This window comes from Zalophus californianus, chromosome 16, assembly GCF_009762305.2.
Source record: "Zalophus californianus isolate mZalCal1 chromosome 16, mZalCal1.pri.v2, whole genome shotgun sequence".
NCBI lineage: Eukaryota > Metazoa > Chordata > Mammalia > Carnivora > Otariidae > Zalophus > Zalophus californianus.
Window position 1 is genome coordinate 20,114,165 of NC_045610.1, and position 19,587 is coordinate 20,133,751.

At 50.4% G+C, this 19,587-nt stretch overlaps 1 protein-coding gene and 1 pseudogene across 7 annotated transcripts in view; one reads left to right on the forward strand and one right to left on the reverse strand.

Moving 5' to 3' along the window:
- Positions 1–349: 349 nt before the first annotated feature.
- Positions 350–19,587, forward strand: part of ADAP2 (ArfGAP with dual PH domains 2) — a 29,477-nt gene continuing 10,239 nt past the window's right edge. For 5 of the 7 annotated variants that reach the window (XR_003515346.2, XR_003515347.2, XR_003515348.2 and 2 more), the window contains exons 1-7: positions 1,633–1,798; positions 2,671–2,801; positions 4,492–4,583; positions 7,649–7,728; positions 8,677–8,789; positions 15,811–15,957; positions 19,068–19,151. Coding sequence is in view for 4 of the 7 variants with exons in the window: in XM_027567974.2 (XP_027423775.1) it covers positions 1,705–1,798; positions 2,671–2,801; positions 4,492–4,583; positions 7,649–7,728; positions 8,677–8,789; positions 15,811–15,957; positions 19,068–19,151 (741 nt within the window). In the remaining 3 variants the exon portion in view is untranslated. Of the gene's footprint in view, positions 486–1,632; positions 1,799–2,670; positions 2,802–4,491; positions 4,584–7,648; positions 7,729–8,676; positions 8,790–15,810; positions 15,958–19,067; positions 19,152–19,587 lie in introns of those variants that run through there. The other 2 variants (XM_027567976.1, XM_027567975.1) reach the window with 2 other exon arrangements.
- Positions 11,353–11,591, reverse strand: LOC113939813 (annotated as a pseudogene).

Genomic DNA, 19,587 nt, shown 5'->3' on the forward strand with positions numbered 1-19,587 from the left:
TTGGCAGTGGGCAGCAGAGAAATGACATCCTTGCCCTGTCCCCTCTTTGCCTCCCCCTTCGCCTTTCCCATGTGTCTCCTGGGAGATTTATTTCTGTCTCTTTTTTTCATCTAAAGCAGAGGAAATGAATCATCTTTCATTCTGTTTGGTCACCAGCCCCATGCCCTCTGACCTCCTCTGGGCTCTCTCTGGTTCCTCTGGAGCTGCCGCTGGGCTAGGTCTCACCCGCTTCAGTCCAGACGCTCCTGGCCGGTTATTTTTGGTAACTAACGTCCCCCTCCTCCCAGGCCCGGAAGCTTGACCTCCTCCACCCTGTGGAAGATGGGAAATGATACACAGCATTCCAAATGATGATCCCATGAGCTGACCAGAGGGGCAGGGAAAGCAAGGGAGCCACTGTGTTCTGAGGATTTTGTGTGCCACGCACGTACCGGCACATCTCAATGACCCTATTCAGTGGATCTTCCCACATCGCATTTTTACAGGTGAGCAGTACAAGGCTCGGAGAAATGAAGGAATTTGCCCAAGGCCAAGTAGCTAGTAAGTGGTGGAGCCAAGATTCAAACCCTGTATTCTTGGATTCATTCCATTATACCATGCTGCCCTATGTATTCACATGTATGCATGCATGTATGTGGAACTGGGGATACAGGCAGGTGGGCTAGAACTTCAGCTGCAATTATCAGGATGGAAATCTAACATCCTTGTGCATAAAGCTATATGCATAGGACAGACAGCTGTTTACCTACAGCGGGAAAGGCAAGTGTGTGCAGTGAGTGCCTTACCAGGCACCCAGGGACCACAGAGAAAGGGATTGAGGAGGGACAGGGATGGTGAAGGGACCCCAGCCAGCTTCAGGACCACCTAAGCCCTGCCCACACCTGACAGTGATGGAACTTAACAGATAAAAGTGCCTAGTGGAGTCCACGGTGGTGAAACCAAACTTCCTGGTGAACACAGTCATGCAACTATTTATTTGGCTTCAAAAAATGTGCAGGTGCTGTTTCTAGGAGTTATGTGGGATACGGAAATAAAGCTACTGACATCGAACTATCTAGCGTGGCCCTGTGTGTGTTGGAGGTGGGAGAGGGATTAACATAAATATATAAATAACTGTGATGCAACGTAGATAAAAGGTGCTCCGGACCAAAGAAAGGGACGGATCCTGTAACAGGGTTCTAGCAGGACCAGAAGCTGGAGAGATTGATCGAGGGTGGGTATTAAGGAGGGTTTCCTGGGGAGGTAGCATCGAAATGTCTCTAAGTAGACGTAAGCGCTACATCAGTAGAATGCTTTCGCGGAGGTTAGATCCCGTCTAATTTTCCAAGGAGCCCAGAGACGCAGACCTGTCCTTATTCGCCTTTTGCAGAAGTGGAAACTGAGGCCGGAGAAGCTGACTGGGTTGACTACAGTCCCGCAACTAGCAAGCGGCCGCCTGGGGTCCGCTCTGGGGCCAGCGCCAGGGACTCCCAGTCAGCTCGGGTCCCTCCTCTCGGGGCCGGCCTCAGCCGGGGACCCAGCGGCGGGAGCGGGGGCGACTGGCACGCGCCGGGGGCGGGGCGGAAGGGCCGAGGGGCGGGGCTGGCGCGCGGGAGGCGGCGGAGCTGCGTCGCTCTCCACCTGCCCGCTCGAGCTCAGCGCCGCGAGGGGCCGCCGGGCTAGGGGGCGCCTGGGCTGAGCCCCAGTGAGCCCGCCGGGCGGGCCATGGGCGACCGCGAGCGCAACAAGAAGCGGCTGCTGGAGCTGCTGCAGGCGGCGGGCACCGGCAACGCGCACTGCGCCGACTGCGGGGCGGCGGGTAAGGGTGCGGCGGCCGGGAGCAGGAACCCTGCCCGCCGACCTCCTCTCCTCCTTCCAGACCGGGACCGGTCCCGGGCCCCCGCGGGACCCGGGCGTGACCCTTCTGACACCTTCGCACCCAGGCCCCCGCCCACCCAGACAGCGAACGTCGGTCTAGCGCCCTCGGCCGAGCTCTCCGCAGCGGCTGCCGCGCCCACCCGAACCCAGGCCCCCTGACCTCCCCACTCTGGACCCGGACCCTTCCATATCCTTGGACCCCGACGCTAGACCCCGGACCCGGATGCCTTGACCATCTTGTTCGCCCGCCCCGCCAGACACCCCACCTACCCGGACCCCGGTCCCGGACATCTTCACTCTGGACCCAGCAACCTCCCACGCCCATGGACCCAAACATCCCCCCCCACCGAGGGGTCCCAGACCCCCGGGCCCCTGAAGGTCCGGTGCTCCCTTCCCAGCTCCCGGAGGCCCCTGGGGTCCTCCCAAGTTCCTGCTCCGTAGCGCGCCGACTTCCCCACCTGCAACTCCTCAGCCGGGCGCAGCGGTGCCGGCGCCTTCCTCCGCGCTCTCCTCTCAGTTCCCCGGAGTCTTGTCACTTCCACTTTGCACTCGCCTCAGCCCCTCGCCCCATCTCTAGACTCCCTCCAAGATCATCCTGGTAGCCTCCGTGCCTTGGCCGTGGGCTGACTAGAAGGTTGCATGCTGGTATCTTAGCTCACCCAAGGTGGGGGGACAGAGAGAAAAGGGCTTCCTAACACGGCAGAGCTGGGCGCCAGGAATCCCAACGGCCGAGCCCTGCCTCTCCAGCACCCCCAGCCCTGGTCTCGGTGTCTAGCTCTCCATCCAACTCCGCTTCTGCCCTCTCGCCCCTAGATCCTGACTGGGCCTCCTACAAGCTGGGCATTTTCATCTGTCTGAACTGCTCCGGTGTGCACCGCAACTTCCCAGACATCAGCAAAATTAAATCCGTGAGACTTGACTTCTGGGACGACAGTACTGTGGAGGTAGTGAGGGGGGGCACTGGAGAGCCTCGAAACAGCAGAGCCAGGGTGGAGGCGGTGGGCCGGTGGCCCCATTCTTCTGTAGGGGAGGAAACCGAGTTCCAGAGCCGAGCAGTAAAGAGCAAGAGAAAGCACAGCCTATTAGAGTCCCTGCTTAGACAGAGACCCTGAGTGCAAGGCCCTTGCTGGTTGCAAGGCCCTGAGAACTTGTTATTTCCCTCAGTTTCCACTTCTGTATAAGGATCCCACTACCCCTTGGAGTGGCTGCTGTAAGGATTAAATGTAGGCTCAGTGCCAGTACAAAGTAAGTAGTCAAGTAACGCTGCTGTTATCGTTAGCTGAAGTCCTGGACTGGAACCGAAATATACTAATTCATGGTTTGGGTCCCCCTTCCAGCACCCACCCCACCCCACCCCTCCTACCCCACCCCCCACCTCCCAGCCAGGAAGGGCACCGTTTTGCTCTCCTGATCTATAGAGATGGAGGACACCTTCAGCCTGGATGATAATACCATTTTGGCGAGAAAAGCTTCAGAGAGCAAACTGTTCTAAATTGTGCTGGTTGGCTGAGGATTTCAAGGACTACTGGAGAAGCAGGCCCGTGTTCACTGAGTGCCCACTCTATGTCAGACACTGTGCTAGATGCTTTATTCGTTGGACACATAGTTACTGTAAGCCTACTATGTGCTAGGTATTAGGAAAGAGCAGTGAATAGGATAGAGTCTCGGCCCATGTGGAGCATATATTCTAGTGTAGGAGAAAGACAGGAAGCCAGTAAACCAGCACATAGACCTGAAGGTTGTTTCTTTGTCTCTTATGACACACCCATTGTACTTTCTTCATTTTTGCAGTTGAAATCCCTGAAGCTCGGGGGGGTTCAGTACTGCCCAAGGGTCACTCAGTGAATCAGTAGTACAGCTGGGATGTGAAACATGCTCTTTTGGGATCCAAAGCCCATGCAAATCCTGAGTCATAGTCTAGAGTCCTGGGGGTGGGGGAGAATGGGGTTCACTCTGCTCAGGGGATGTAAATTAAAAACCTGATATTTCTTCCCACGTGTGCCCTCACCCCAGATAGGCCACCTCTGTTCCTGAGTGCTAACTGTTGGCCAGGGCCACTCTTGGCGTATCTGCCTCTGGGTCTGTCAGGTGTTCATAGGGCCCCAGTGATCATCCTGACCGACCTACTCAAGGGGGCCAGTTCCAACTTCTTCCATCCTCCAGCTATGTCTGCTTCCTGCACGTAGCTGCTGGTGGTCCTGGCCATCTGCGGAGGGGGTGGGAGAAAGAACATGAGTTTTGGAGTTAGACAGGTCTGGGTTCAAGTCCCAGCTCCTCACTCTCTAGCTGTGTCACCTTGGGTAAGTCACCTAACCTCTCTGAGCCTGTTTTCTCACCTCTAAAATGGGGATGGTGATATTAAAATTTTCGAGGGGATAGAATGAGCTAATGGGTAAGGACTGTAAAGTGCTCTGCCTACATGAGTTATGGTTGCTGTAGCACCTCATTGTCCCAGGCTGGAGCTTCCCAGCAGCATGGATAACCAAGCCCAATGGGACATGTCAAACTCCAGTAGAAGTGTCTCCTGACTCAGCCTAGGAGCCACTGGGAAGAGTGGCCTTCTGGGTAGACACATGGTTTCATTTCACGTTTTTTCAAGTTCTAATAATACCCCAAGTTGCTGTTGTCTTGCAGTTTATGACCCACAATGGAAACCTCCGTGGGAAGGCCAAGTACGAAGCCAGAGTCCCTGCTTTCTACTATGTCCCCCAGGCCAACGACTGCCTGTGAGTGGGTCATTTCTTGGTCTCATCTCCCCCACCCCTACTCCATCTCTGGTGCCTTTGTCTCTGGTGGTCTTTTTTTTTTTTTTTTAAAGATTTTATTTATTTATTTGAGAGAGAGAGAGAGAATGATAGATAGAAAGCACGAGAGGGAAGAGGGTCAGAGGGAGAGGCAGACTCCCTGCCGAGCAGGAAGCCCGATGTGGGACTCGATTCTGGGACTCCAGGATCATGACCTGAGCCGAAGGCAGTCGCTTAACCAACTGAGCCACCCAGGCGCCCGTCTCTGGTGGTCTTTTACATGCACCTGGTGGACCCGGAAAGACGTTTGGTACTGTCATGGAGAACACTTAGACCTGGCCTCGTTCCCCCCTCTACCTTTATTGCTTGGATTGTCACTTCCCCTCTCTGGGACTCAGTTTCCACTGCTGTGACACAGGGCATTTTCTTTATGATCCGCCCCTTTGCCTCTGATGTTCTCATAGCCTACTTGTGGTGGCTAACTCGATAGAGAAGAGGAACCCTGGTATTTTAGTAGAAAAGATGTGTTTCAGCTACTTCCTAGGGAGTGTTGTGCCCAGGGCTGTCCCACTTGAACTCAGCGTAGCTCCAAAGCAGCTGTCTGGCCCCAGATAATCACCGTAAAAATAATCACCATAAAATTTAATCACCATAAAAATAATAGCAGCTACTAACATTTATGGAACTTTACCTATGTACCACGCCCTGTGCTATATGCTTGTGTGCAATTAATGTGTTTAATTCTCTCAACAACTCTGAGATAACACTGCCACGGTCCCCACGATATAGATGACATACCTGAGGCTCAAAGAGACAGAACTGGGACTGACTAGCCCATCTGACACCAGGGCCCTGGGGAAATCTAATAAAAGTCGGGGGAAGCTGTGAAGCAACAGGAGCTTTCAGGTCCCCTAGATGTGAGGGATCAGTGTGGCCCTGGTACCTAGTGACCCCAGCCTCTGCAGGACTGACTGCCTGAGGCTTAGCCTTCCTTCCAGGGACTCAGCCTCACTGCCAGGGCTGCTAGACAGCGCCCCCCCCCCCCCCCCCCAGCCACCACTCTGATACAAATGGAAAGAAGGTACACCCTCTGGGCAGGTTATGGCTTTCAGGAAGCAGGCTGCATTTCAGCCCCCATTGTCCTCTAGCCTCAGCAGAAAGCTTTTGGACAGCACACAAACTATACAACTGTACCTAGTACCCTGCCATTTCCCAGTAGTTAAACAACTCAGGGGCTGCTAATGCAGCATGGAGTGGCAGGGTGGGGGGCACAGCTTTCTACTCAGAGGACCCCAGTATGGTTTCCTGACTCTACCACTCTCTGGCTATGAGAAGGTGGACAAGTTACCAAACTTGTCTGAACCGTGGCTTCCTCATCTCCGAAATGTACTTAATGCTGCCTACATCATGGCATGGTGGTAGAGATTAAATGAGATAATTTTATGTAAAATGTTTTAGTCCACTTCTCAGTGTCACCTTCAGAATGCTGCCTTGTCCCTGGCCCGGCTGAGGGAGGTGCCAGCCTTAACTCGAGAGGGTCTGGCTCCCCTTGCCTCACTGTTGCTGCTCCTCGGCCCTTTGCTGCAAGGGAAAAGGAACAGGCATTTGGTGAACACCTACTATGTGGTAGGCTTTCTGCCGGCATTCCAGACACTACTTGCAAGACTCCAACCACAGGCTCGCACCTTCCCCCCTTGTAGTGGAACACTAATGGCCTCCTCCCTGTAATTCTAAAAGACCTTTAAATTCCCCACCTCCGGGACCAGGACTGGGGCCTCAGTCTCCACTCCCTCTCCCAGCTCTGATCCTGTGGTTCGGGGTTCCACGGTGGGCTTGGTGACTCTCCTCAGTGTGCCTGGGGTGAGGGCTTGTGCATTAGTTAGGACTCCTGACGATAGAAATGCAGTTTAACCCAGCTTAGGCCCGAGCGGATTTTGTGGGTTCTGGGGATCAGACCGTAGGAGGGACAGAGGTGGAGCTACTCTCAGGAAGGGCAAGCCAGGGGCACAAACACTATTGGGCCTCCTACACTCTCTGTCTGGTTCTCATTCCTGCCCCTTCCTGTGGGCCAGCCTTCTTTCATGTAGCTGGGAGCAAGGCCACTTGGGGTCCCTGGCTCCAGATCCTGGGCTCCAGCTCCCAGCTTGGCGGTGAGAGGGCTTCCAATCCATCCCCCTCTCAGTTTTGCTCCTTTTGCTCTGATAGCTCAGGGCAGAGCTCTGCTTAGCCAGTTCAGGTCAGGTGCCCACTTCTGGGTCATTCCTTGTGGCTTTGGGGTAAGGTCACATAAACCTTGGAACATTTACCTGGAAAAGGCAAGAGGGAACCAAACAATTGAAATAAGTTTTCTGCACGGGTCATGTGACAATATCTGATTAGGCTAATATTAAACTCCTACTACGGGCTGATCATGGTATTAGGCCCTTTTATATATATTTAAACCCCTCAACAACCCTGAAGGGAAGGTAGGTATAATATTATTGACGTGTTCCCCAAGTTCAGAAGAGTTAAGTAACTTGCTGCTGGTCACACAGTGGATAAATTGGGGAGGATGACCAGGTCCCCAAGATCACTGCTCTGTCCAGTGTAGCAGGCCCAGATTTTATGGGCAAGCCAAAGGAAGAGGCTCATGGACTCTCCTGGCTTCAGCTCATGAGCATGCAGTGGGACGTGTAGTGTAGATGGTCCAGGGGACCTGATTGACCTAGAGGGCTGGGCTGGGGTTGGAATAGCCCAGTGGTTTCCATATCCCCCTTGGGGGGGGTATTTTTCCCCAGGAGACACTGGCAATATCTGAAGACATTTTGGGGTGTCATAATTAGGGAGGGGGTACTACTGGCGTCTAGAGGATAGAGGCCAGAGATGCTGCTAAGCATCCTACAGAACACAGGATTCTTCCCCTTCCCCCAACAGAGAATTAGCTCCAAATGTAACGGTTCCGAGGCTGAGCAGCGCTGGGTGGTGTGAGCAGGTAGTTGCTGTGACATCCCCACCCTGTGGGAAGGGGACGCCTCAGACACAGTTGACCAAAGTTTCCCTCTTTTTAGGGTGTTAAAGGAACAGTGGATTCGAGCTAAGTATGAAAGACAGGAATTTATGGCCGATGGGAAATCCATCTCACTCCCAGGTAAGGTTATTTCCATCATCTTTTGAGGTCTATATTCTAATGAATTCTAGACAATAAAGTGCCTGAGTATTAGGAAGAGGGCCCAGGCAGGAGGTATCTGCTGGCCTCACTGTGGCCACAGAGGCCAAGGTGTGGGTTCCTCTGCCTCTGAAACAGCAACGTGTCAGCTGGTGGAGTTTTATGGTCTGAGTGGTCAAGAAGTATTTTTATCTCTGGTCCCCACAGGGCCACACGTGTGTACAGAGTCTTAGTATAAAGTTGCAGGAAGACTCACCCGCCAGGCTGAACAGTTAGAAAAAGGCACCCCTGCTCTTGGTGAGTGTGGCCCCTCGTGTGACAAACGGCTTGGTAAGGAACATGGGAGGGATTTCTGCCTCCCTTCCTACCTTTGTGTGGGGCACAACCCCATGGCTGGCCCTCGACCCGTGGTAGTGTCTGCCCAGCTGCTCTGAGTCCAAGCTCACACTGACCTGGAGGGCAAAGCGTCCAGAACCACTGTGAGGACCGGTGACGGCCAGAGCTTAGCGCCCCTAGCTATGGGGAGCACACGGTGCTCTTCAACTAGCAGGTTCCTAGAGGCCACTCATCATTTCCGCCCTCTGAGGGGTTTCATTAGGTCGATGTCGACGTGACATTGGGCAGCACCATAGCGGCGTCTTTCAGAATCATGCAGTTTCTCAGGACTTAGCCTCCTAAGGGTTTAGTTGGTCTTCTTATGAAATAGCCAAAGAAGGAAGTTAGGGAGAGCCCAACTGAAATCATGAGACTTTGCAAATTTGGCCCCAGACAGAACCCTACATGCTGCAGCTGACATAGCTAAGTTAGATTTAAGATATTTTAGCACTGGGTGGAGCGTTCACTCTACCCTCGAGACCCTACGAGGTTTGCAAACTGCTTGTTTATCTTAAGGATGTGGGTGTTCCCTCTTTCTCTTCCTTGGTGGCTAAGGTACCCGAGAAGGGTTCCTGTGGAAGCGGGGAAGGGACAATGCCCAGTTCCTGAGAAGAAAGTTTGTCCTCCTGTCAAAAGAAGGCCTCCTGAAGTACTACACTAAAGAGGAGGTAAGAGACCAGACCAGCAAGGGGTCCCTCCTTGAGCGCTGGACTGTACCCCACTGAGGTCACATTGGAATCAATGGTGCCGTGTCTTCTGGTTAATCTCAGCCACTGAGTGTTTAGCACCGCATGGTTACTTTTCCACAGTTAGGCAATCAATCCAGGCAATCAAAAACATACCTTCTCTTCACGTAGAATCGGCTTAGACTGGTCCCCAAATAAGCCCTGGATGACCACTTGAGTTTACTGCATTTATTCATGCACTCAAGAAATTATTTATTTATTTATTTGAGCGAGCGAGCGAGAGAGAGAGAGAGAAGAAGCAGGGGGAAGGGCAGCAGGAGAAGGAGAAGCAGACTCTCTGCTGAGCAGGGAGTCCAGCGTGGGGTTCGATCCTGGGACTCCAGGATTATGACCTGAGCCGAAGGCAGACGCTTAACTGACTGAGGCACCCAGGCGCCCCACAAGAAATTATTTATTGAGCACCTACTATATACTAGACATTCCTATAGACACTGGGGCTACAGCAGTAAATGAAATTAAGCTCCTGTTTTCATGGGGCTTTCATTCTAGTGGAAAGAGACAGGTGGTAACCAAAACGTACATCAATATATGATAGACGAGGTATAGTAGGTTCTGTGAAGAGAAATAAAAGCGGGTGAAGAGTTAGAGGATGGTGGGGCTGATATCACACAGGGGTCAGGGAAGGCCCCTCTGATGACATTGGAGCAGGGAAATGAATAAAAGTGAGCAAGTCAGGGATGCCTGGATTGCTCAGTCGGTTAAGCATCTGGTGCTTAGTTTTGGCTCAGGTCATGATCTTGGGGTCGTGGGATCGAGCCCTGTGTCGGGGTCCGGACTCAGTGTGGAGTCTGCTTGGGTTTCTCTCTCTCTCCCTTCTCCATCTGCCCCTCCCCTCCTAAAATAAATAAAATCTTAAAAAGAAAAAGTGAGCAAGCATGTGCTTATGTGGGGGCAGAGTACAAGAAGTAGAGGGAACGTGAACATGGTCCTGCATGTCAGTTAGAAAATGACCCCTCCGAGACGGTGTAGCCCTGGGGCCCAGGTCTAGACAAGCAGAAGCCTAGGTTGCAGTTCTCACTTACACCCTCATCCAGGGACTTTTTGTTTCGTGCACAAACTACTCAGCCATAAGCCACAGCCCTGGCCTGAGCTGGGAGGGTGGTGTGGTGGATCAAGGAAGCCAAAGTGATCTGTGCAGAAGGAGCAAAGAGAAGGATGGAAGGAGATGAGCTCACATAGGTAAGGATCTTGTAGGGCCTAGTAAGACTCAAGATTTTTTTTTTTTTGAAACAGTTTTATCAAGATATAAATTCATAGGGATCCCTGGGTGGCTTAGTCAGTTAAGTGTGGGACTCTTGATCTCAGCTCAGGTCTTGATCTCAGGGTGGTGGGATCGAGGCCCGCATCCAGCCCACATTGCATCGGGCTCTGCGCACAGCAGGGAGTCTGCTCCAGATTCTCTCTCTCCCTCTCCCTCTGCTCCTCCCCCATCGCTTGTGCTTTCTCTCTCTCTTTCTCTAAAATAAATAGATCTTAAAAAAAGATGTAAATTCACATATTATACAATTCACCCATTTAAAGCAGACAATTAATGGTTTTTAGTATACTCACAGAGTTGCATAACTGTCACCGCAACCAATTTTAGAACATTTTCATAAGCCCCAAAAGAAATCCCACACCCGTTAGCCCTTATCCTCTACCCATCATACCCCCCCAGCCCCAGGAGACCACTGATCTACTGTCTGCCTCTGTAGGTTTGCCTATTATGGACACCTCAAATACACGGACCATGTGGTCCTTTGTAACAGACCTCTTTCATTTTGCATATGTGTTTAAGATTCGTTCATATAGCACGTATTAGTACTTCTTTTTATTGCCAAGTACTGGTCCACTGTGTGGATAGTTCATCTGTTCACTTAGTTGATGGACATTTGAGTTATTTCCACTTTTGGGCAAGTATGAATAATGCTGCTATGAACATTGGTGTACCAGTTTTCATGTGGACATGTTTCCCCTCTTCTTGGGGCTATACCTAGGAGTGGAATTGTTGGGTCATATGGTAACTCTGTATTTACAGAGGAACTGTAACACTGTTTTAGAGGAACTGCCACACTGTTTTTCAAAGTCCCTGTACCATCTAATGTTCCCACCAGCAATGTGTGAAGGTTCTAATTGCTCCACATCCTCACCAACACTTGCTGGTTTAACGATGGGACTGGCTGGGATCACCTGGGCGGGGAGTGTGGGTAGATGAGAAAAGATGTTTTGTTTTAGGGTTATTTTTTTTTTTGTATCCAAAATGTGTTTATTGGGATAGTTTCCCAACTCATCTTTTTTTTAAAGATTGATTGATTGATTGATTGATTGATTTGAGAGAGAGAGTGCACAGAGGAAGAGGGAGAAGCAGACTCCCCACTGAGCAGGGAGCCCGATGTGGGGCTCGATCCCAGGACCCTGGGATCATGACCTGAGCTGAAGGCAGATGCTTAATGACCTGAGTCCCCCGGGCACCCCTGTTTCCTACTCCTCTTGATTCAGGGTGCTTTTAGTGCTGCTCCTGTCTGAAGGACCGCCCTCTATAATTCTTGCTTTTCTTCCCGTGGCCTGGCAGAGGACAGTGGAGTAGCTAGGACACAAAACGACCATTTGTGCATGGCTAAGGACCGTGGGGATTCTGTAGCACGCTGGGCACTTCACGTCCATGAAGTAGGTGTTGGGGCTCCGCGCCAGGTGCCGCTCCTTGTGCTTCCTCTTCTCTTCTGGGGATGGGTGCAGGAGATCCATGTGGTCATGGGGAGGTTGTCACCTCCAGAAAGGAGTGAAAGCACAAATCCTAGGACCGAGGGTTTTTTGTTACTTGTTGCTCAATGACAAACCACCATACAACTTAGTGGCTTAAAACATCAATGTACTATTTCTCTCAATCCTGGGGGTCAGGAATTTGGGCAGGCCTTGGCTGCTGCAATGTACTCCCTGTGGCATCAGCCAGGTCACTGGCCCTGCTGCACTGAGATGGTGGTTGGGCTGGCCGAGAGTGTCCGGGAAGCCTTCACTCATAAGTCTGCTGCCTTGGGTTCTCCAGGGAGGCTCTGGCTCTCCGTGTGCTTGTTCCGTATTCAGGAGTCTGGCTTGAGCTTCTTTGTAGCGTGGCAGCTGGCCTCCCCTAAGCAAAGGGAGATGCTGCTCGGCCTCTTCAACATGAGGTCAGGAACTACCTTCTGTTGATCAAAGCAACTCAAGCAGCCATATTCAAGGGAAGCGGATATAGACTCCCCCTCTTTATGGGTATCATGGAGTGTGCATACTGGGAGGGAGGGAATTGGTAAGGACCATCTTTGGAGGTTATTTACCACGTTGAGCCCTGAGACATTCCAGTATTTCGAGGGCAGAAAAAAAAAAAAAAAAAAAGAGAAGTTTCCAGCAGAGAATGTGAAGGAGCGGCCAACAAAGTCAGAAAAGGGCAAGCTCTGAGCACGTCAGCCATCGCCTGACTCCATGTCCTACATGTAGACTGACTGACTGATTGATTGATTGATTTCCCCTGTTGCTTTCCTAGATAGACCACAGCAATGCTATCAGGGCTGTCCAGTGTGACTGCAGCCTGGGGCCAAGTGAAAAATGGTGGGGGGTGAAGAGTATTACCCCTCCAAGTAAGAATTAGGGATTTCTTCTCTGTCCAAAAGGCAGGCAGAGAAAGGGCTGCCGCAGAGTTAGGAGCGGACGTGGCACCCCCGCAGCAGCTATGAGTTGGCCTCTAGGAGAGTCTCATCCTTGGTTAGCCAAGGTCAATCTGTTTCTCAGTCCTAAGCCAGTTCAGTCTAAAACAGTCTAAAATCAGAATGAGTGGCTTTTGTTATTTTTTAATTTCTTTCCCAAGAGGGAATTTCTTTTAAATTGTAAAGGTAATTCATTTTTACGTTAAATTTTTTGGTAATACAGGGTGCCTGGGTTGCTCAGTCGTTAAGCGTCTGCCTTCGGTTCAGGTCATGGTTCCAGGGTCCTGGGATCGAGCCCCACATCGGGCTCCGTGCTCGGGCAGGAAGCCTGCTTCTCCCTCTCCCACTCCCCCTGCTTGTGTTCCCTCTCTCTCTGTGTCTCTCTCTGTCAAATAAATAAAAAAAATCTTTAAAAAATTTTTTTTGGTAATACAGAAAAGTAAGTATAAAGAAAGTGAGACTCATCTCAACAAAATAAAATAGTAATACCCAGAACACGTTTTCTTAAGAACTCTACAAAGCAAAAAGAAAAAGACAATCCAATGGGGAAATAGGCAAAGAAAATAGACTGGCAGTTCACAGAAAAGGAAACCAAAATGCCTGATAAATATAAGATAAAGATAAATATAAGAAGAGTTGCCCCAATCTCTCTGGCAGTCAGGGAAATGCAAAATGAAGCCATATGGGATATACTGCACCAGAATGGCTGGAATTAAAAAGGCTGACAACTCCATGTAAAGGGCGTGGAGAAACTGGAACTCCCATACGTTACTTGGTGGGATTGTAAAGTGATACAACCGCTTGGGAAAACCATTTGGTAGTTTTTACTGAAGGTAGATATACACTTAACTGTATAACCCAGCCATTCCACTCCTAGGTATTTACTGAAAAGAAACAAAAACATCTGTCCACAAAAATCTTTGTATGTGAATGTTCATAGATGCTTAATTCATAAAAAAACCCCACCAAAATGTGGAAAGAACCCAAATGTCCATCCACAGCTGAATGAACAAATTGTAGTATATCCACAGAATGAATATTACTCAGCAATAAAAAGGGACAAACTACTAATAAATGCAATAATGTAGATGAATCTAAAATAAATTATTCTGGGTGGCGCCTGGGTGGCTCAGTCTTTTTTTTTTTTTTTTTCCTGGGTGGCTCAGTCTTTAAGTGTTAAGATGCTCTGCGGGAAGCCTGCTTCTCCCTCTCCCGCTCCCCCTGCTTGTGTTCCCTCTCTCGCTGTGTCTCTCTCTGTCAAATAAATAAATAAAATCTTAAAAAAAAACATTGACCTAAATTATCCTATAAAAATTCTGTGGTATTTCACTGTATGGATATACCATGATTGTTTATTTAACCCGTTATCCCTGATGGATATATATGTATATATATATTAGTTATATATTATATAATTATATATTATCATATAGTTATATATTATAGATATAATAGTTTCTCTTCCCCCTCCTCCTCCTCCTTTTGCTACTACTACTATTATTCTAAAAAACACAGCAACAAGTATCTTTTGACATACATGTTTGCACAGTAATGCAGTTACTTCCTTGGGATAGATTTGCAGATGTGAAACTGTGAGTCAAGGCAAAATAGTCAACATTTTAGGGGCGCCTGGGTGGCTCAGTCGGTTAAGCGTCTGCCTTCGGCTCAGGTCATGATCCCGGAGTCTTGGGATCGAGCCCCGCATCGGGCTCCCTGCTCAGCAGAGAGCCTGCTTCTCCCTCTCCCTCTGCCTGCCACTCGGCCTATCTCTCTGTCAAATATATAAAGATATAAATATATCTTTATATAAATATATAAATAAAATCTTTTTAAAAATTCAACATTTTGGCGTGCCTGGGTGGCTCAGTAGGTTAAGTGTCTGCCTTCGGCTTGGGTCATGATCCCAGGGTCCTGGGATCAAGCCCCATGTCAGGCTCCTGTCTCAGCGGGGAGCCTGCTTCTCCCTCTGCCTCTCCCCCTGCTCATGCTCTCTCTCTCTCTCTCTCTCTCTCTCTCTGTATCTCTGTGTCTCAAATGAATAAAAATAAAAAAATTCAACATTTTAATAAGTATGACCAAATTTCCCTCTAGAGAAGACTATCGAATAGAACTTTGTTCAGTGATGGGAATGTTCTATGTCTGCCCTGTCCGATACCCTAGCCCCAAGTGGCTACTTGAGCACTTGAAATGGGGCTAAGCATAAGGAACTGAAGTTTTATTTTTGTATTTTTCTGTAATTTTTTTTAAACTAAGCTCCATGCCCACTGTGGGGCTTGAACTCATGATCCTTGAGATTAAGCGTCGCACGCTCTACTGAGTGAGCCAGCCAGGTATGCCCCAAGGAACGGAAGTTTCATTTTTGTTAAATTTTAATTTAAATAGCTACATGTGGTTAATGGCTGCCCCAGGTCTAGAGTGTTTGTAACATTTTTCTCTCTTACCAGTTACAAAGGAAAACACTCTTTTCCCTTCCTTGCTTAGTATCTAGGCAAGGAATAGATACAGTTAATGCTTAACCCTTGTTCCAGACCCCTGCCAACAGAGTAGAGCGTGGAAGGGAGCTCCCCAAGACTCCCATACCTGCTTTTATCTGTTTATCTGTTTTATTTATTTTTTATTTTTTTTTAAAGATTTTATTTTATCTGACAGAGAGAGACACAGCGAGAGAGGGAACACAAGCAGGGGGCGTGGGAGGGGGAGAAGCAGGCTTCCCGCGGAGCAGGGAGCCCGAGGCGGGGCTCGATCCCAGGACCCTGGGATCGTGACCTGAGCCAAAGGCAGACGCTTTTTTTTTTTAAAGATTTTATTTATTTATTTGATAGAGAGAGACACAGCGAGAGAGGGAACACAAGCAGGGGGCATGGGAGAGGGAGAAGCAGGCTTCCCGCGGAGCAGGGAGCCCGAGGCGGGGCTCGATCCCAGGACCCTGGGATCGTGACCCGAGCCGAAGGCAGACGCTCAACGGCTGAGCCACCCAGGCGCCCTTTATCTGCTTTATTTCATTCGTTTGGCTTCCATAAATGATTTACTTCTGAAAAAGTTCTGTGGCTAAAAAGTTTGAAATGTCCTAAGTTCAGGCCTTTCCAAGCTACCTCCCAGCTCTGAGAAGCCAATCTGATCAAGTGGAAACGGCGGGATGGCCAAAACACAGGAGAGCAGTACAACATCGGTGCATCTCGATATTAGAGCAGGAACATTTAAAAGCCACGGAAAGATACAAATTGGTTATCCGTGTGTATTAAGGCCTGGTGAAGGTGGAGAGAAGTCACCCGCATCCTCTCTTTCAGGGTAAAGGCCCCAAAGCTGTCATCAGCATCAAGGATTTGAATGCCACCTTTGAGACAGAGAAGATAGGGAACCCCCATGGGCTGCAGATCACCTACAGGAGAGAGGGCCACATCAGGAACCTGTTCGTGTACCACGAGAGTGGGAAGGTGAGATGACCGGCGTTGCCATCCCGGCCCCCAGCCCACACGCAGGACTCTGCTGGCCTGCCTTGCCAGCTGGTTCAGCTGCCGCTGTTGGCCTCATCTCTTGTCCCTTTCCGGTCCCAGAGAGCCGTAGGAGCAACGCAGAGCGAGGTCAGGGAGAAAAACCTGACAAGCACCATGGGGTGTGCGTCTGGACAGCGCATAGCCACTACGGGGAGTCCAGTTAGCAGGAGGGGCTATGCCCAGGGGGACAAATCCAGGTAGGGCAGAGACTCTGCATGCAGGAACAGGGATGAACGGAAGATCCGGCAGCCCTGAACTCGAGGGCCCTGCTTCTCCCCACGTGGTCCTCGGAGTTAAGCAGTTAAGTGGCTGCCTTCGGCCCAGGTCATGATCCTGGGGTCTTGGGATCGAGCCCCACGTCCGGCTCCCTCAGAGCGTTAGCATCACCTCGGAGCTGGTTAGAAACACAGTCTCAGGCCCACTGGAACCTACTGAATTAGAAACTGCGTTTTCACAGGAGCTCCAGGGGATCCTTAAGCACATTAAAGTTTAAGACATCAGCTCTGCAGCTCTGCCAGAGAAGAGCAGGCCAGTAGTACAGGTCCAAGAGAGTAAGCTAGGTCAGAATGAGCAGTCTCCTGACTGAGCAAGGGACACAGATGCCAAGTGGAAGTGCAGAGGGGTAGAGGTGAGGGTAGACATTTTTGAGTGCCTATTAATTCTGTGCCAGGCACTGTTCTTGGTAACCACCATACATCATTTCTTTCTTTCTTTCCTTTTTTAAGATTTTATTTATTTATTTACTTATTTGAGAGAGAGAGAGAGAGAGAGAGAGCACCGAGTTGGGGAGGAGCAGAGGGAGAGAGACAAACAGACTCCCCACTGAGCGCGGAGCCCGATGCAGAGCTTGAACCCATGACCCTGAGATCATGACCTGAGCTGAAATCAAGAGGCAGACCCTTCATTGACTGAGCCACCCAGGCGCCCTGCTATATATCATTTCTTAATCCTCAAAACAGTCCTGGAGATGTTTTAACCCTATGTTACTGAGCCACAGGCATGTTAAGTAACTTGCTCAGGGTCACCCAGACTATGATTCCTGAGTCCTACGACCATCTTACCCCACCCCCGTTTGTGCCTCTGCTGGAGGGAGAATCCTTGGTAGCAGGAGCCAGGAACCCGAGACCGAGACAAAGATTTTCCCAAGGGGCCCCAGTACTGGGATGCTGGCAGAGTCTGGGCAGAGTTCCTGGCAGTGGAGGCTATGAAGAATCGGGGTTTGGAGTCAGAAACTGGAGCCCTGGTTCTGCCACTCTGGGCTGTGTTACTGGGCCAAGTCCCTTCCCCTCCTCCATCTGCTTGTTTATGGATCAGAACACCCACCTGCCCAGAGGGGTTTAGAGGGTGAATGACCATGAACCATGAATGTGAACGAATTTCATTACAGTGAAGTACATTTCAAACATTAATCTCTGCTAATTAGGGCACCTGGGTGGCTCAGTGGTTAAGTGTCTTCAGCTCAGGTCATGATCCTGGGGTCCTGACATCGAGCCCCATGTCGGGCTCCCTGCTGAGCAGGGGAGTCTGCTTCTCCCTCTCCCCCCTGCTCATGCTCTCTCACTATCTCTCCCTCTCAAATAAATAAATAAAATCTTTAAAAAACAAAACAAAAAACCTCGCTAATTATTTGCTCATGATTGTAGCAGTTGTAAAGGGTAAAATCTTATGGGCGATTTCACATCTGTATCTCTCACTCAGTCTTTTTTTTAAGATTTTATTTATTTGGGAGAGAGAGAGAGCAGGGGGGAGGGGCAGAGGACAAGCAGACTCCATCTGTAGAGTGTGGAGCCCGCCACGGGCTCAATCCTAGGACCCCGAGATCATGACCTGAGCTGAAGTCAGACACTTCATCAGCTGAACCACCCAGGCACCCCACTCATTCACTCTTCCAATTAGTCCTTATTGAGCCTCTGCAATGTGCAAAGTACTGCCCTGGCTCTAGAGAGTGTGGTAGCAAATAGGGCAGAGCCACGGGTGGGCTTCAAGGATCTCACAGACTGGGGAGGGAGTAAGATGGGGAAATAGGCATCGTTGATACTGTCTGGCCCTTCTCTTTTCCTCAATGCCCCAGCTTCTCTGTTAGATAGGCATAAATGGGGGCTGCAAACTTTCATGCCTGCAGGAGCCACGTAGCTCATTTGCAAGTGAAGTGGACAAGGGGTGCCTGGGCGGCTCAGTCAGTTAAGCGACTGCTTTCAGCTCGGGTCATGATCCCAGGGTCCTGGGATCAAGCCCCGCATCGGGCTCCTTGCTCAGGGGGGAGCCTGCTTCTCCCTCTGCCTGCCGTTCCTCCTGTCTTTTTTTGACAAATAAATAATTTAAAAAATAAATTAAAAAAAGAAAAAGAAAAAGAAAATCACTCTGGGGAAAAAAAAATCACTCCGGCTGCTGTGGGAGGACCCTTTGCAGAGCAGCGGAGCCACAGCAGAGCCAGCTGGACAAGTGGTTCACCAGGGATAACGGTGGCCCACACTGCCAAGGATGCACTCCCCCCAGAAGGACGCAAGCCAGTCCAAGCCAGCTTTGGGCCAAGTTGCACTCCAGGTGATGAGCATCCACATTGGAGGAGAATCTGCAGGTGTACCTGCCCGCACTCGAGAGCCAGTCTTTGACATCTGAAGACCCTTGCTCCTCCAGTTGTGTCCCACTGACCAGCATCTCATCACCAGAGAGCTTGTTAGGAATGCAGGATCTCAGGCCCCACCTACCTCAAACCCACTGGATCCAAATCTGCATTTTAAAAAAAGAGATGCTCAGGTGATTCTTACACACGTTGGAAAGGGCCAAGCAAGGCCCAAGGCCATTACCTAACTCTGGTGCAGTTCACCTTGGTCTTTTCCCCATGGCTCTGGACATCTGTCAGTGGCTTCCCACTTGCTCTGGCATCGTCCTCACAGATACCTGTGATCAGTGCACAGGCCCCTGAGCAGAACTGGGATGGGGGGGATGTGCATGTGCTGAACCTGAAGACCCAGCTAGCTTCCTGCCACCAAACTCAGCTCCCCCACTACTCCATCTCACAGGCTGTTTGTTCTCGTTTTTCTCCACAGGAGATAGTGGACTGGTTCAATGCCCTCCGTGCTGCCCGTCTGCAATACCTAAAAACAGCCTTTCCTGAGTTCCCGGAGTCTGAGGTGAGCTAAACGTGGACCCCAACTTCTTCTTCTTTTTTAAGATTTTATTTATTTGAGAGAGAGAGAGCGAGAGAGAGCGTGAGCAGGGTGGGGGGAGAGGGAGAGAAAAGCAGACTCCCCGCTGAGTGCGGAGCCTGATGCTGCGGGACTTGATCTAATGACCCTGAAATCATGACCTGAGCAGAAACCAAGAATCGGATGCTGAACCCGACTGAGCCACCCAGGTGCCCCATGGACCCCAACTTCTGAGTCTCCTCCCTGCCATCCCCTCTCTTTGTCTGCTGACCTCAAAAATACTCAGAGGCCAGACTAGCTTTGTTTGTGGACAAGACCTTGAGATTTGGGGTTGGATACCTCAGAGGGAAACCAAAGGCTTTCTTTGCGGGATTATGGCCTCACACATGGCAAGGCAATCTCCAAAATATAGGTCAGACTG